Below are 15,633 nucleotides of genomic sequence, written 5' to 3' on the forward strand. Positions count from 1 at the left end.
ATAGAAAATGAAGACGCAGACGAGTATCCGTCCTCAAGGTGCAGTAACGGATAACTTGAAGATTTAGATTCCTTAGAGAATATCCTAATAAATATTCCCCTCTATTATACTATCTAGGGTTTTGAGGCCCGTGTACCCTTATAAATAGGATGAGATATAGTTCTAGAAAGTGGATTGAACACTTTTGTAAACAACAATATTGACATTCTCTAAAGATTCTCTCTCTTTATCATATACATACAAAGTTTGCTTTTACATCTCTTTTTCTATTTTTCTCTCCCGATCCAAAAAGAATCGGAATATTCAAGTGCCTATCATTATCCATCGTTGTCAGAGGAATCAGTGAAAAAATCTTACTCATGTCGGGTGAACCTTGTTCTATTATTTACTTAAATGCCTTTTATTATCATTTATTGCTATCTCTCACGTTCTTGAATCATTTATTGCTTCATTATTATGCTAAGATACAACTATCTAACATCATATGTTTGGTACTCTTCATAAACACGCTAGATCTGTCGTTTGGATATTAATATTGACTTAGATTAATCCTTTTTCTCTATAAGCCTAATTATAAGAACCTACATCTAAATTTTAGGTCATACAATAATCTCGACCGAGGCAGGAACATGATGTTAAACACTTTTTATTTTTCTAGTATATACATTGAAACACAAAATATAATCTCGAACGACAGTATTTTAAACACTTTTGCAGTTTTTCTAGAACTTACACGACTCAGTGCGACGTAAATTATATTGTAAGTAGTGATTGCAAAATGAGCTCATATTTTGTCAAACCGTCCAATCCGCTTATTTTTTAGTGGGTTATGAGTGACACTTAAATTGGGTAAAATTTGGGATTCAACTCGTAGAAATATGTATTCATGGGTAAAATTTGGGCTTCAACTCGTAGAAATATGTATTCATGGGTAAAATATGGGTTTGCCTATTGGGTTATCTTCCAACTTTTGCTCACTCAAAATACATGATATCATTTTTTAAACTGAAAATGCTATAAAGGTGTTCCAACTCATCTTCCTTCGTAAGTTTCTTCTCACTATAGTTGACCGTGTGAGTATTTCTTTTCTTTTTTCTTTTTCCTTCTAAATATTGTAAGTACGGTTTGCTATTGTTTAGCATTCTTGTTCTTTCCAGATGTATACTTAAATACCAAAAATAGTTTAAGAAGTAGAAACAAATTTGTATAGTTTTTCACCCACCCCCACCCCCAAACCACCCACCTCTACCATCCCAACCTCCACTCACTCATAGATATATTATTATGAGTACTTTCTTTTCATATTATAAATAGAGTACTTTCTTTTTCATTTCAACAAAATAAGTATTTTCTTTTCATGAATTTAAAAAATTATTTTCTTTCGTTTCAACCAAAAAAAATACTTTTTTTATGATGATATAGAAAAAATAGTTTGATTTAAAAAAAAAGTATTTGTTTAGTCTTATATTGGATTGCAGACAATATATGAACAAGGTGAAAAATGCACAGAATCATTTATTATTAGTAATTATTGCTTGAAGTGCATTAAGCAGATTTTCTTCCTAAAATGAGAATTGTCATATTTTTGCAAAAGAGTAACTTAAGTTTACAATAGTCAAATTTGAATAAATTTAATAAAGAAGAGTATATATTATTCCAACTAAGATTATGTCACTAAATAATCTGAGCAAAAAGAAAATTATAAATTACACTTAAAAAAATATTACACTTATATAATATGGGTTAACCCATATTCAACCCGCCCATTTGACACCCAACCCCTTTTTGACCCGCATGAAATATGGGCGGATTGAGCGCCCAACCCATTTTAACCCGCCCAAATCTGACCCAAGCTCCTAACAGTTTCTGCAGTTGGTAATCTATGTTTCACAACTCAAAACCAAATTATCAAAGTCCGACCCAAGCTCTTCTTCCTGTGCGAAATTAGCCTAAACACAATCCACAACAGAGACAAAATGTCTTAAGTTGTTTACCAGAGACCAGAATCTTCTTTGATCGGGAATTAACTGCATCTTTTTTTCCAACTATGTTCTTAAATACAAATAGGGTGCCCAACAGTGGGTAAACAAGCACATCCAAGAAAGTTTAAACAAAAGTTGAAATGCAAGAACAGCTTTTAGCTTTCATCATTATCGTAATGCTACTGATTACAAAAACCTGATCTCAATGCGTATGTATGTATCTGAAAGTACGCTCACACTAGGAAACACTGTACAAGAATAATGTTCGAAGCTACCAAAAAGATAAAATAAACAAAAGGAAGAAGAAAAGTGCACCCAGCTGAAGCAAGCCTGCAACTGTAACATCAAAATCAGTTAACAAATGCAATTGCACAAGCAAAGAAAGCTGCCCTAATATCCGGTGCCATTAGCTAGTACTAAGTTATAAAACTCTCGGACCCTTTACCGTTCTACAAGTAACGAGACTAGCAGTTTCATGAATTGTCGCATTCCCTCGACAGCAGAACCTATAAAACTACCACTTCATCTTAGTAAAAAATATACCCTGATCCCCTTTGGTAATTTTAAACTACATTTCTTTTCCAAGGGTGTGATCATCCTATTCACAACGGAGCTACTAAATTAGAGAGCTTCCAGTAATGAAAGAAGAAAACAAACTCAAGCAGCACAGTGCAAATCTTCAGATTCCTTTGTCCTCGCGCATATAAGAATGACCAACTTATTGCATCTCTAGTTCTCAGTTATCTCTATTAAAATCAACTTCAGCTCACGAAAGGTACAACAACTGAAAGCATAATAGTTCCAGAGCTGGGAGGTGTTGAGGCACCAGGCAACAATATTTTATGCCCAATGATAAGAACTTATGTAGCATCTCACAATCCAGGACTATAGCAACAAAATAGAAGCACCAAGAAAACAAGCATCGAGGATTCACAATTAAGGGGTTGGCGAACACACATCACAAATCAATTTCTTTCTTTCTGCTCAAGCACAAATTTTGGTCTTGTAAATTGAGCAACTAACAAACAAACAAATGACTTTATTCTTTTTGCTTCAAGATTGCATAGCATAATCTGCCAAGCATAATCTGCCAAGCATATCTAATCGAATTTTCCCTTAAGAAATCATAATCCCGCACCTTCAGAAACAATCTTGATGATACTTTGGAAGGCTTGTCAATCCATTAGTTAAATAAAATACGGGATATTTTGATAACATAAACAAATCTCTTTATTGACACTATGCATTCCCTAGCAGTCCAGAAGGTTAACTTTGTGTGGAGAATATCAAACTGGATAGAATACTGTCAGAGACTATCCTCAATGCAATATATCCAGAGGATCTTAACCAGATAATAGGTAACTTGCACTTTCATGAATCATTTGCTCTTGAAATAATCATGCAGCATACCTCCTCCATTATTCCAGTAAATTGTTACATGGAGATACCATAACAAAATATTGCATGTTTAAACACCAGTGTGTGTTTACTCTAAAAGAGGCTTAATTTTCCTTACAGCAGGAAAGGAACAGATGTCACTTTTCCCCACAGTAGAATCCAACATGCTCTGGAGCAACACAACCTAAAACTTAGATATTCTTGTCCTACTTATACAATGAGGCTACAAATAACAGATTAACTCAGCTTCTTCCAGTGGGATCTCATTGCATAGAGCTTCCAGATATACACATCCAAGTGCAGTCTCTTTGTCCAACTCAAATCTGTACCATAAACAAACTTGTGGTGACTGAATGCTCCTCATCTTCAACTGCAGCTCTTATGAAGAAACATAAGTATAAACTTTCTAACTCCCCCTTCCCCACAGAGAAAGAATGATCATGCAGTAAGATCCTCAACTCATAAGAATGAAAAAACCTATCAAATAAGACAGCTTTAAACATGCGACATACCTTAGTAATAAGATCCAGAACCACCACTACCCATATAACCACTACCACCCATGCCACGACTGGAATAGGCTGATGAATAAGAGCTACCACCAACCTGAAAATTTCGAGAAAGTAGAACGTAAATATGGTGATCAGCAGTAAACACAAAAGCTCCAGCCAAATAATCATCAAAATGAAGCATACATCACTGCCACGAGACACGTAATCGCCACCATAGCCAGATGAATACATTCCACTGACATCACTGCCCCCATAAGAGCCTGTAAACCCTCAAAAAAAGAATTTAAGAAAATTATCCATAGTCAACCCTATAATACCACTGTAAACCTAAAACAGTTCACATGAGCACCAAGGTTTTACAAAGAACACTAACAACTCACCTCCGCCATAGCCTCCTTGACGACTGCTATACATTCCATGAGAATCTTGACCAGAAAGGGAACTCCGGCTGCCACTATATCCAAGATTTGATCTCCCTAACCTACTGCTATTCAGTAATAGGAAATCAGTATAACACTCAAAATTGCAAGGGAGTTAACAATTATCATCTCAATTACAAAAGCAGCACACCTGTCACTATAATCCCCATACTGTGTGCCACTCGCACCACCAAGTTCATAATCCAAACGAGAACGAGAAGTGCGGACTCCTGCTTCAGCATAGCGGGGAGGGACCTCATCCTAACATGTGGAATAGACACTAAATCAGATCTTACATCTTAAGCAGTTTAAGAAAGTTACAAAAATCAACATCCCACTGTATTAAATAACTTTTTTATAATGGTAACTCACTGTATTAAATAATATCTGACATTCAGGTGGAGACTACATACCAGTGAACTGTATGGACGTTTGGAGCCAGACATGGAGTCATATTCCCTACCTCGCCCCTCGCGATAAGCAGGAGTAGGCCTTTCATACCGTTCTTCATATCCATCATCAACATAAGCTCTCCTTGTTGCTGTGCGAGCAGTACCTCTTGGAAAATCAGGGTAACCTGAGCTACGAGAGGAATATTCATCCCTGTAGGAGCTGCGTCTGTCGGAAGGAAACCTAGAAGGATAGTCCACTGCGGCTCTGCTTCTAGGGGGAGGAATTTCCTCATGCCGTGCATACTCCCTCTTACTCTTTGGGTACGAGTGAACTGCAATTCAGTTTTAGTTATCTAGAAAGAAAGTAGAGCAGAAACAGCAGAACAAAATAAAAGTTCAGAACTGATCCCATACCAGGTGGTCTCCGGTCATAAGACCTGCTCGATAATGGAGCCACAGGTCTGCCCCTAGGAGCCACAACCATAACCGGTCGCCTATCCCTCATTGCGGCAGGTCGTTTGAAACTACGATCAGCAAGGGGGGGGACACGTGTACTAACTCTAGATCCACAAACAGGGAGTCTATGTGGGACTGGACGACCCCATGGAGCACGAGGACCACGCATCAACCCATGTCGAGGTCGCAGATCACGTGCACCATATCTCCCTCTTCCTCTCTGAAGGGGCCTTGATAATCTGGCCCTAACTTTAACCTGGAATATACAATTATAAGAAGGCACACACAAGCATGACATGTTCAGATACAACTTCAAGATAAAAAACAGACCTTCTTATCTCCTTCACCCAACTCTTCATTATTAATGCTTTTAGCACAAATAACTGCAGCTTCATGAGTGTCAAAACTGACAAATCCAAAATCCTTTCTCTTGGCTGAAGGCATATTACGGGCTAGCTCAATTTTTTCAATATTGCCATATTCTTTAAGAAGATCCCTCACACGATCCTCATCCCAAGATGCAGAAAGACCATCAATAAAAACTGTTTTAACCTGAAATCAATACACAAATCATTAATGGTCAAATATCTAATTCCTGCTCTGCAAGATCTACATTAAAGCTACATCATCAGAAGAGCACCTTCATGGAAAGAAAAAATCAAGCTCAATTAGCTACACTCTACTCACCCAACCCGACAACAACAACAACCCAGTATAATCCCACTAGTGGGGTATGGGGAAGGTAGTTTGTACGCAGACCTTACCCCTACCCTGGGGTAGAGAGGCTGTTTCCGATAGACCTTAGGCTCCCTCCCTCCAAGAACTCCCCACCTTGCTCTTGGGGTGACTCGAACTCACAACCTCTTGGTTGGAAGTGGAGGGTGCTCACCACTAGAGCAACCCACTCTTGTCAACCCAACCCAACAAAAAGGAGACAAAAAATAAAGAGGAGCCTCAGACTGTAAAACAGTAATTCTGATTTCTGAGAACACTAATCCACTCTAACTGTACAATCACTGGTCTCACCCATATTTCTTTCCAGTTGCAGCATAAGGTACTAAATTAAGAGGGTCGAAAGTAAACCATCAATGGATAAACTATGTCAACGACAAGTTTCAAAACAGGTTATACCACATATAGTCCATTGCAAAATGACAAAGCTCCTCCAAGAAGGTAAGCACAACCGATTCCCTTAGGAAGATATATTAGCCAAACTTCGACTCCATTTGAAGATATGTTAGCCCAAACTTAACCAGGGCCACAGTCCTATTCAAAAGCAGATAAATGGGTCCAAAAGGCTTACCTGTGCCATAATTTCATCTCCAGGGTCAATGAATGAATCTGCAAAAGAAACCTTGGCAGGCCTATCAACTCCAAACACAATATCTCTCTTCTGTAGACGTTTAAATGCATCCATGGCCTCTGAGCGTGAAGAGAACTCCAGAAAAGCAAAGCCTCGATTCATACCCTCATTATTAGTGTCTTCAACCAATGTCAAATCCTCAACATTATTAACGCCATAATGCTTCAACTTCTCTTTTAACTGGAGTGGAAGTAAACATAAATCAGACAGTAATTTAGCAACTCTATGAACCTAAAAAGTCAATTGTTTGATGACAATGTGAATTTTCTGGAGTCTACTTACGGCTTCTTTTGTCCAAGATTTGCATATGTTACCCAAAAATAGGGTATCACTGTCCTGACTTGGGGAAACACCACATTTTTTGCCATTCACCTGGAATTTGGGTTGTTACGAAATAAGCTTTATCAAGTAATAAACATAAGTGACCATGACAACTACAGAATCAAGAGTGTACCACTGGATTTTTCAGCTCAATACAAGCTCGTTTTGCTTGTTCCACTGTTGCAAAACGCAGGAATGCAAATCCTTTATTCTTCTTTGTCTGAGGATTCATTAAGAGTCTCACTTCTGTGACCTCACCAACTTGACTGAAAACTTTCCTGAGATCATCCTCAGTAGCATCCTTGTCCAAGCCACCAACAAAAACTTCAAATTCCTTCCTCTTAAGTCTTTCTTTAACAACTTCATGATGTTCTTCATCCTCAGCTGCATCAACCATCTCTGCATGCTCCTCTCCTGCTGCATGCTCGCCATCTTCCTCACCCTCAATTTCCTCGTGCATATCTTCAACGTCATCTTCAACCATGTCTCCTTCCTCCTCCTCCTCACCATCATCTCCCTCTTGGGGATCTTCCTCTATTTCATAACCCTCTTCCTGAACATCCTCATGTTCAATTCCTCTCTCGTCATAATCTACAGCACCATACTCTTCGGGTTCATATTCAGGATCATTATCATCCAAATCTAATCGCTCGCCTTTTTCATATTCATCAGAATCTTTCACATCGTCCGCTGCCATAAAAAAATAGCCATCCAGGCAAGTGAAAAAACTGAAAATAGAAGCATCTAGCCCAATGACCCATTTAACCAGATTCACAGTATGTCCTGATAGCCGTCAAGAACTTGAAACTATATAGAGAAATAAAAGCAATATCTTGATCAAGAAAACATGCTCCAAAAGAGATTTACAACCCTGGACAGGAAAGAATTTCAAAGGAAAGATTCCTGTTCCAAGGTCACCAGAGCATATCTATCCTTGGCACTGTAACCCTTCATCATTGTTTCTCCTTTGTTGAAGAATAAACAATCCTTTGATCCATCCACCACTACAAATGAATCCTGAAACTACACTTTCTCTATAGTTTTCTATAATAACAAACTGATAGTCTGATACCAAACCTTTCGCTCATAGAGGTGGAAGACACAGGTTCCTTTACTGTCATATGCACCTATAGCTTAAATAGGTATATTCTATTCTCCCAGCAAGGATTTACAAAATAAATCAATGTAAAAAAACAGAAGATCAACACAAAAACATGCTACTGGTATCCCAAAAAAATGCTATGGGGGATAAAATATCCCCATACAATGGCTAATCATCATGATTTAGCTTTCTTCATACGGGCTCTAACAAAGAAACCAACACCAATGCAGAAAATACAAATTTGGATGAACATGTATCAATTAAGACTCAGCAGGCCATATCATCTAATGACCTCTTTCTGACAGAGGAAAGGCCATATACTTCTGAACCTTCCTCCATAACCACCCTTTCTTGGACATTTTTTTTCTTTTATTTATTCTAGCATCTCCACCAAAGGCTTGCTGTGATTATGAGAACCACACCCATAAAAGCAACTGCCTTTTTGTCCCTATACAACAATAATTTTTCAATAATATATTTTTTTTATACTAATAAGCAAAAAAAGTCAAATTACTAGAACAAAAAGGACTACCGACATCTTTTTGTGTCAAATTCTTTGTAGTGATTAATTAACAAGAATTGGAATTACTATAACAGAGGAGACACCGAAAAATACAATATTCTTCAGTACTAAACTTTATATATTTCATTAAACAAAATTAATTGAAATTTAATATAATAGGCCGAGAAAATTTGCACACATTAACAAACAAGCAAATCTAAATCTCTCAACCAAAAATTCATCTAGAAAGCTCATAAAAAACCAATTTGCTAAAAATTAGTACTTTAATACTTACTCTTCTCCACAGATTTCACCTCCGGTTCCGCTTTGACCGGCTTTTCAAGCTCGGATTTCTCCTCGGCCACCGGTTGCTCCGCCTTCAATTCTTGTTTCAGCTCCAGCTTCTTCTCCTCCTCCGCTGCAGAAACCTCAACTTTTACCGGTTCATCCGCCATCACTACCGGTTGTTTTTCCTTTGACTTAGGTGTCCCTCGGTTTGTTCGGCCGCCCCGTTTCGTTCCGGATCCTGTAGGCGTCCTCTTTACAGCTCTCGGAGGCATTGTTTCGGAATATTCGCCGGTAGAATTGTGAGAAAACCCTAAAAATTGGATCTTTTTGGGACTTGAATTAAGAATGATCTGAATGGATTGAGGAATTTGTATTGTGGTAGAAATATATTTATTATATCAGAAGATAGAAGAGGCACCCCGAGAAAGTAGGATTGGGAATTTTGGAAACCCTAATTTGCTTTATATATATAAAACAGAAAAAATGGTAAAGAAAAAAGAAAAGGGAATTCTATATACTACTGTACTATTTACCTATATTACTGAATGTCAATGCATGTCTATATATTATAATATTACATTATACCCCGGACACTAAACAATTAATATTTAAAGGTGAAAATATCACTTTAGGTGTAACATTGGAAACCGAACGAAAGAAAGACTCGACCTGATATTTTATTTTGACTAACAGAAGCTGAACCCAAACCAAATCCCAAGCCTCCAGGCAATTGATTTAAAAAAAAAAGATTTCCTTCCCTTTCTTTACCACAAAGAAACGGTAGGAGACCTATAAGTGAAAGATTTTCAAGTTAGTGTAGATGCCGATATAATGTATTAGAATCTCCTACTTGAAAGCTTCAATTTTTTTATTTATAATCCGGGGTTGAGGAAAAGAATTTAAGATCAAGCTTTTTAGTAAGATACTTCATATGCTTTATATACGAAGAATTTGATTGATCGATTAAAGAAAGATGAAAAATAAAGACTTTTGTGAAGCTTTCGAAAATGGTAAGCTTGTGCGTAAGCATAGCAAAGATGCGGCGAACCCTTATACGACCTTTCTAAGATTATGGGGATATTCAGTAGTGATGACCCTTTCACTCTTCCATGAACTAATATATATAACAAATGCTCATACGAGAAAGTTGACTTCTAGGTCTGTAACCCGGGGTTGTTCCGAGATGACCTAGAGGAACTGGAATTGTGATTAAGATAGTGGTAGTTGATTGGCGATGAGTACAAATGACATATATCTTCTTTTTGTGGAAGATCTTTCCATCCTTAGAGATAAATTTACACTCTTTTCAATATTAGTGGAAGTTTTAGCCGATGAGGAGAGTTCAGTGGGAGCTAGAGAACTACTCTCAACTTCTGTCTGATCAAAATCATCGATAATTATATAACTATTTAAGTAGACTAAATTATTTACTATGTAATGATTTCTACATTATTTTTTGTTGCATAACAATCATTATATTAATATTTGTCGCATGACAATATTTATACGATAATCTTTATATATTTTGTACATATTCAAGTTTTGCAAAAAGTCATCACTTCTTCCGTCTCCTTATCTCTTATTATTCAAAGTCAACGTCTACCCAAAATAAAAATTTAGAAATAAAAATAATAACAAACAAAAAGAAAGAGATAAATTTTAAAATTACTTTGACCTATTTAGTTTCTGCCTAACTAATCAAATTCATTTAAAGTGTCTTTTACAATGTTTTTCCATAAAACAAGCAAGAATTTTGGAAAAGTTTATGCATTGCTTGCTAACCAACACACGCGCACACTTGTACTTCGGTAAAAACTTACAGCATCGAATATTTATACTAAGAAAATAAATAAATGGCACTTGTCACTATATTTAACTACAATTGTTAGTGCTTAACTATGGTTCGCTGCGTTTTATTTTATACATGATCTTAACTAATAATATAAAATTATATTTGATCACCGTATTATTCCCTTGTGCTCTTAACGGCAAGTAGAGTGAATAAAAATAGTGAATCATTTTTATCGATTCTTGTGGCAAAAATATTCCAATAATTCTTATGGAGTGATAAGAAGTCGATAATTATGTCTTTATTGCCATTTACAAATTTCCCTTTTTATAATACAATCATTTATTTCTTGTGGCCAATATTTTTCACTAATTATATTTTTGGTAACATGACTTTTACTGGCTAATTAATTGTGAGGAATAATTATAGTTCTCCTATTTTGCTCAAACTAAGTGATGGCCGACCATTAAAATATAATACATAATGAATCAAAAGTTCAAAGAAGCAAAACTCTATTCCACCAAAAATACTCTTGGTACCAATCTCAAGAAATCAAATCCCTCTCACTCTACTTTTCTAGCGTTAGATGTCACAGGTTTTGGAGTTTTAAATACTTTACGAAGCAGGGTAAACAAATTTTTTTTGGTTGTAGGCGATTGAGGTAGTAATATGACAGCCTTACATTTGATGAACTAAATCTTTCAAGAAGATTGACGGAACTGTAACAAAGACATAAACGAAGCCCTAATTTTTTTTTATTATGGCTCTATTTTCTTTTCTTTTTTTAAATTATTTATTGAAAAAAGACTCCTAATAAACTTTAACTTTCCTCATATGATTAACTTAAATAGAATTGGTGTAAATACCCGGTGCGGGTAAGTACCCTTGTACTTTCTTTGGTTTCTGATCTTTATCCAATTAATTAAATTAAATGGTGTTAAAGTGCGAAGACTTGCCAAACTAAGCACGGGGCACAAAGATTGGATCAAACCCAACTGCCAACTTGAGAATTAGACCAGCCAAACCAAATGACTTTAATTACTTTCATATGTTAACCCATTTTTTAATTTTCTTCAACTTAATTATATCAATCCAAATTGTAGTAAAGGCTAGGGAGGAGTCCTCCAACTGGGTGGTTTTCTACTTTGTTTGCTATTGTAAAGCTAGTTACTTTGGAGTTTGGAGGGGGTCCACAAGCTAGATGGTCACATAGTGTTTTGAGTTGCCTAATGCCTATATGTGAAAATCACACTTAAGTGTGGAAGGGTAGATTCTACCACTTAATTAGGATATATGGGGTAGAGAGGTACATGGTAATTCCCAATAGATTCTACAGCAAAAACTCAAAGTAGTGGCGAAAGGACTGAGCAAATGGCCTAAAGAGTCCATTGGTGTTGTTTTTACTAATGTAAAACAAATGAAAATGATATTAGAGAGTTGTAGTTGACCTACGAATCCAACAACACCAATTCTAATAGACAAGACTTGTATAAAGCTCAAGCAGAATACACTAAGTGGCTCAAGATGCAAGAAGATATTCTCAGGCAAAAGGCAAGGACTACATGGGCAGATGAGGGTGACACCAACTCTAAATACTTTTACAGGGTGGTTAACGAGAAAAGAAGAAGTTCACATTTACCTAGATTTAAAAACAACCAAGAAGTTTGGGTAGAGGGCAATCAGGATATATCCAATGATGCAATACAACACTTTAGCAACTTATTTACTCACTCTCCTAGTGACAATGACTTGTCTATTCTGGAATGCATCGATCTCATAGTATCAGAGGAGGAGAACAATCTTATGCACTCTATCCATGAGGTGGATGCGATCAAAGATGTTGTCTTCTCCATTAACCCCAATAGCTTCACAGGTCCTGATGGTTTTAATGGTCATTTCTGCCAAGCTTCATGGGACATTATTAAAGAGGAGGTCTGTAATTTTGTCAAAGTGTTCTTCAAAAGAGATGACTTGTTAAGATTCTTCACTCACACAAATCTTTTCCTTATTCCTAAAGTAACCTCTCTTACAAATTTTGCCCAATTGAGACCAATTAGCATGTGCAATGTATCCAATAAGATTATTTCCAAAATTATTGCTAGGAGAATTGCAAATTTGCTCCCAAAACCGATATAAGACAATCAATCCGGTTTTGTCAAAGGAAGACTCATCACTGAGAACATTTTCTTGGCTCAAGAGATTGTTCACGGGATCAGAAAATGGAACAAAGGTGGAAACATCGTCATGAAGTTAGATATGTCCAAGGCATATGATGAGCTTTCTTGGGGATTCCTCACTAATGTCCTTAGGAAAATGAACGTCTCTAAGCCAGTCATTGAGTTGATCCCCAGACTTATTGCGCACAACTGGTACTCAATATTGATTAATGGCACCCGATACGGCTTCTTCAAGTCTACAAGAGGCTTAAAACAGGGAGATCATTTATCCCCATCTCTTTTTATTTTAGCCGTTGAATCTCTTACTAAGGCCCTTAACAGACTAAATGGAAATAACCAATTTATTGGCTTCTCCATGAGCAACAAAGGACCTAAAATAAACCATTTTAGTTATGCAGATGACCTGATTCTTTTCTCTTCTGGTGACCGGAAGTCAATAAGGCTATTGATGAATGTGTTGGAGGACTACCAAGATGCTTCTGGACAACAGATCAATAAAGAGAAGAGTTTCTTTCTCACACAGAATTTTAGAGACAAAAAAACCAGCATAAAGAATAGAAGATGAACAGGGTTCAAACAGTCAGAGTTTCCTTTCACGTACTTAGGATGCCCTATCTACATCGGAAGGAAAAAAGTGTGCTATTTCTTTGACATGGCTACCAAACTCTTGAACAAAGCTGGTGCTTGGCAATGCAAATTACTTTCCTTTGGAGGAAGAGCCTTCATTATCAATCATGTTCTCCAATCACAAACTTTATACCTCATGGCTGCTATGGCTCCTCCTAAAACAATAATTAAACAAATCGAAATGTATTTGTCTAATTATTTATGGGGAGAAAAGGAAGGCAAAAAGAGTTATCATTGGTGTTCTTGGGATAATATGAGCTTCTCTCTAGAGGAAGGAGGAGTTGGTTTCAAGAAATTACAAGATATATGTAATTCTTTTGCGGTCAAGAGATGGTGGAGGTTCATAATAGAAGACAATCTTTGGACCAAGATCTCACATGCCAAATATTGCCCTAGGTCCAATCCTCTATCCAAAGTTACCAACTCTAAAGACTCCAGTTCTTGGAGGAACCTACTGGAAATAAGGGATAAGGCCGAGAATAACATTCTTTGGAAAATTAACTCTGCTAATAGTTTATTTTGGTGGGACATATGGACTTCCTCGGGTTCTATCGAGCAGCTGGCTAATCCAAACTATAAACCGGGTAACATCAAGGTTAGCGAGTATCTCTGCGACCGGAAATGGAACATAGAGCGACTGCAAGACACAGTTTTCCCAAAAGTTATTCAACAAATAAATGATGTGCACATCGGAAACCCAAGAATCAAAGATCATACCCTTAATGCTAAAAGGTCATTCACTTGCTCCTCAGCATACCAGCTCTTGAGAACGAAAAGAGGAACTAGTCCATTAGTAGCCAAAATCTGGAACAAAGATCTACCATTCAAAATCTCCTTCAACACTTGGAGAATTTTGAAAAACAAGTTACCATTAAATGAAGTGCTACAAAAAATTGGTATTAACACTATCTCTAATTGTTGTTGTTGCGGGACTCCAGTAGAGGAAACTACAAACCACCTATTTGCTACTAGCGAGACATCAAAAAGGATATGGATAACAATTGCTACACCTCTGGGATTCCAACCACAAAGTAGCATAATTTTCAACATCATAAACCAACGGTGGAGCATGCAAGCAAAGAATTCCATCCACAAATTTCTCCTACAAATTACCTCAATCATTATATGCTCGGAATTATGGAAGATAAGATGTGGAAAGAAATATGAAAATAAATCAATATCAACTTTCAGAATATGCCAACAAGTATTGTTTCAGGCAAAGGTCTCTTTGGGAAAAAAGTAGAGTCAAATGGATTGGGAATGGCCATGGAGCAAAGTATGTCAAGCTGTAGAAGCATACAGGCCAAAAATTCAAAGTTTGATGGTTAAATGGGACATGCAGAAGGGGATGCATGGAAGCTGAACACAGACGGAAGTTACATGGTTAATAAGGGCAAAGCAGGTATTGGTGGTGTTATTAGGAAGAAAAATGGACAAATGGTAATGGCCTATGCCGCACCTATCCAATTCTTAACTAATAACTACTCGGAGGTTCAAGCGGCACTAAAAGGAATTCTTTGGTGCTACAATCAAAGCTGCATTAACCTCACCCTTGATATGAATTCACTGTTGGTTGTCAATATGATACTAGGGAAATTCAAGCCTCCATGGAATTTACACAATGACATCTCCCAAATTCAAAACAAGGTATCTCAATATGGCATCTCTGTAAAGCACTGCTTCAGGGAAGGAAACGAGGTGACAAACTCGCTATCCAAATATGTGACTTCATTTTTTTATAGCCAATTATTCTTCAATGAAACTAGTTTGCCTAATGAAGCTAGAGACGCCCTTCGAATGGACAAAATACAAATTCCAGCCTTTAAGATAAGGGCAAAAAATATTCTGGTTGGTTCTTTGAACCACCATAAGCACCATCGAAAGAGCTACAATGTACTCGAATCCGTAGGCATGTATTTGGCTATTTATTCATGGAGGTTTTGGTTTTATGTCACCCTCCTTTGTATCTTTTTCTCATCAAATAAACAAGGTAGGGGTGCATTCATGTTGGTGGTCCAGTAATAGAAAAGTTGATCCTATAATTGGATAAGTTGATCCTACAATTTGATAAAATCTGGATTTGAACAACTGCAGTTGACAACATATACCTTCATCTTGGTATTCACTGAAAGATAAGAAAACTGAGAATTAGAATCAGAACATAACATAAAGCTAAATCCAGAATGATCAATGCAAAGTAAAAGAGAGAAAGGGATAGGCCTTCTGTTATTGCAATTCAATAGGTCAATAAAATAGAATCATGAGAATTGTAATTCATTTTCTGTATAAAAAAAAAAAGAAGAGA

At 36.8% G+C, this 15,633-nt stretch overlaps 2 protein-coding genes across 5 annotated transcripts; one reads left to right on the plus strand and one right to left on the minus strand.

Moving 5' to 3' along the window:
- Positions 1 to 3,351: 3,351 nt before the first annotated feature.
- On the minus strand, positions 3,352 to 9,444 carry LOC107770526 (uncharacterized). 4 transcript variants are annotated; one of them, XM_075238805.1, is made up of 12 exons: positions 8,743 to 9,444; positions 6,977 to 7,533; positions 6,805 to 6,894; positions 6,463 to 6,702; positions 5,490 to 5,711; positions 5,118 to 5,415; positions 4,725 to 5,035; positions 4,463 to 4,572; positions 4,273 to 4,376; positions 4,076 to 4,152; positions 3,893 to 3,986; positions 3,352 to 3,703 (listed from the first exon to the last, which is right to left on the minus strand). In XM_075238805.1, exons 1-11 carry the CDS (start codon positions 9,005 to 9,007, stop codon positions 3,894 to 3,896), a joined length of 2,367 nt encoding a protein of 788 aa, XP_075094906.1. In that variant the 5' UTR covers positions 9,008 to 9,444; the 3' UTR covers positions 3,352 to 3,703; position 3,893. The 4 variants fall into 4 exon arrangements, with proteins under 4 accessions (XP_075094906.1, XP_075094907.1, XP_075094904.1 ...); XM_075238806.1 differs by having other exon boundaries at positions 3,352 to 3,750; XM_075238803.1 differs by having other exon boundaries at positions 4,273 to 4,379.
- Positions 9,445 to 13,353: 3,909 nt separating this feature from the next.
- Positions 13,354 to 14,657, plus strand: LOC142173761 (uncharacterized). Its single transcript, XM_075239409.1, has 2 exons — positions 13,354 to 14,224; positions 14,545 to 14,657. The coding sequence occupies exons 1-2, from the start codon at positions 13,354 to 13,356 to the stop codon at positions 14,655 to 14,657; spliced, it is 984 nt and encodes a 327-aa protein (XP_075095510.1).
- Positions 14,658 to 15,633: the final 976 nt, after the last annotated feature.

Source organism: Nicotiana tabacum, chromosome 19 (genome assembly GCF_000715075.1).
Source record: "Nicotiana tabacum cultivar K326 chromosome 19, ASM71507v2, whole genome shotgun sequence".
Lineage (NCBI taxonomy): Eukaryota > Viridiplantae > Streptophyta > Magnoliopsida > Solanales > Solanaceae > Nicotiana > Nicotiana tabacum.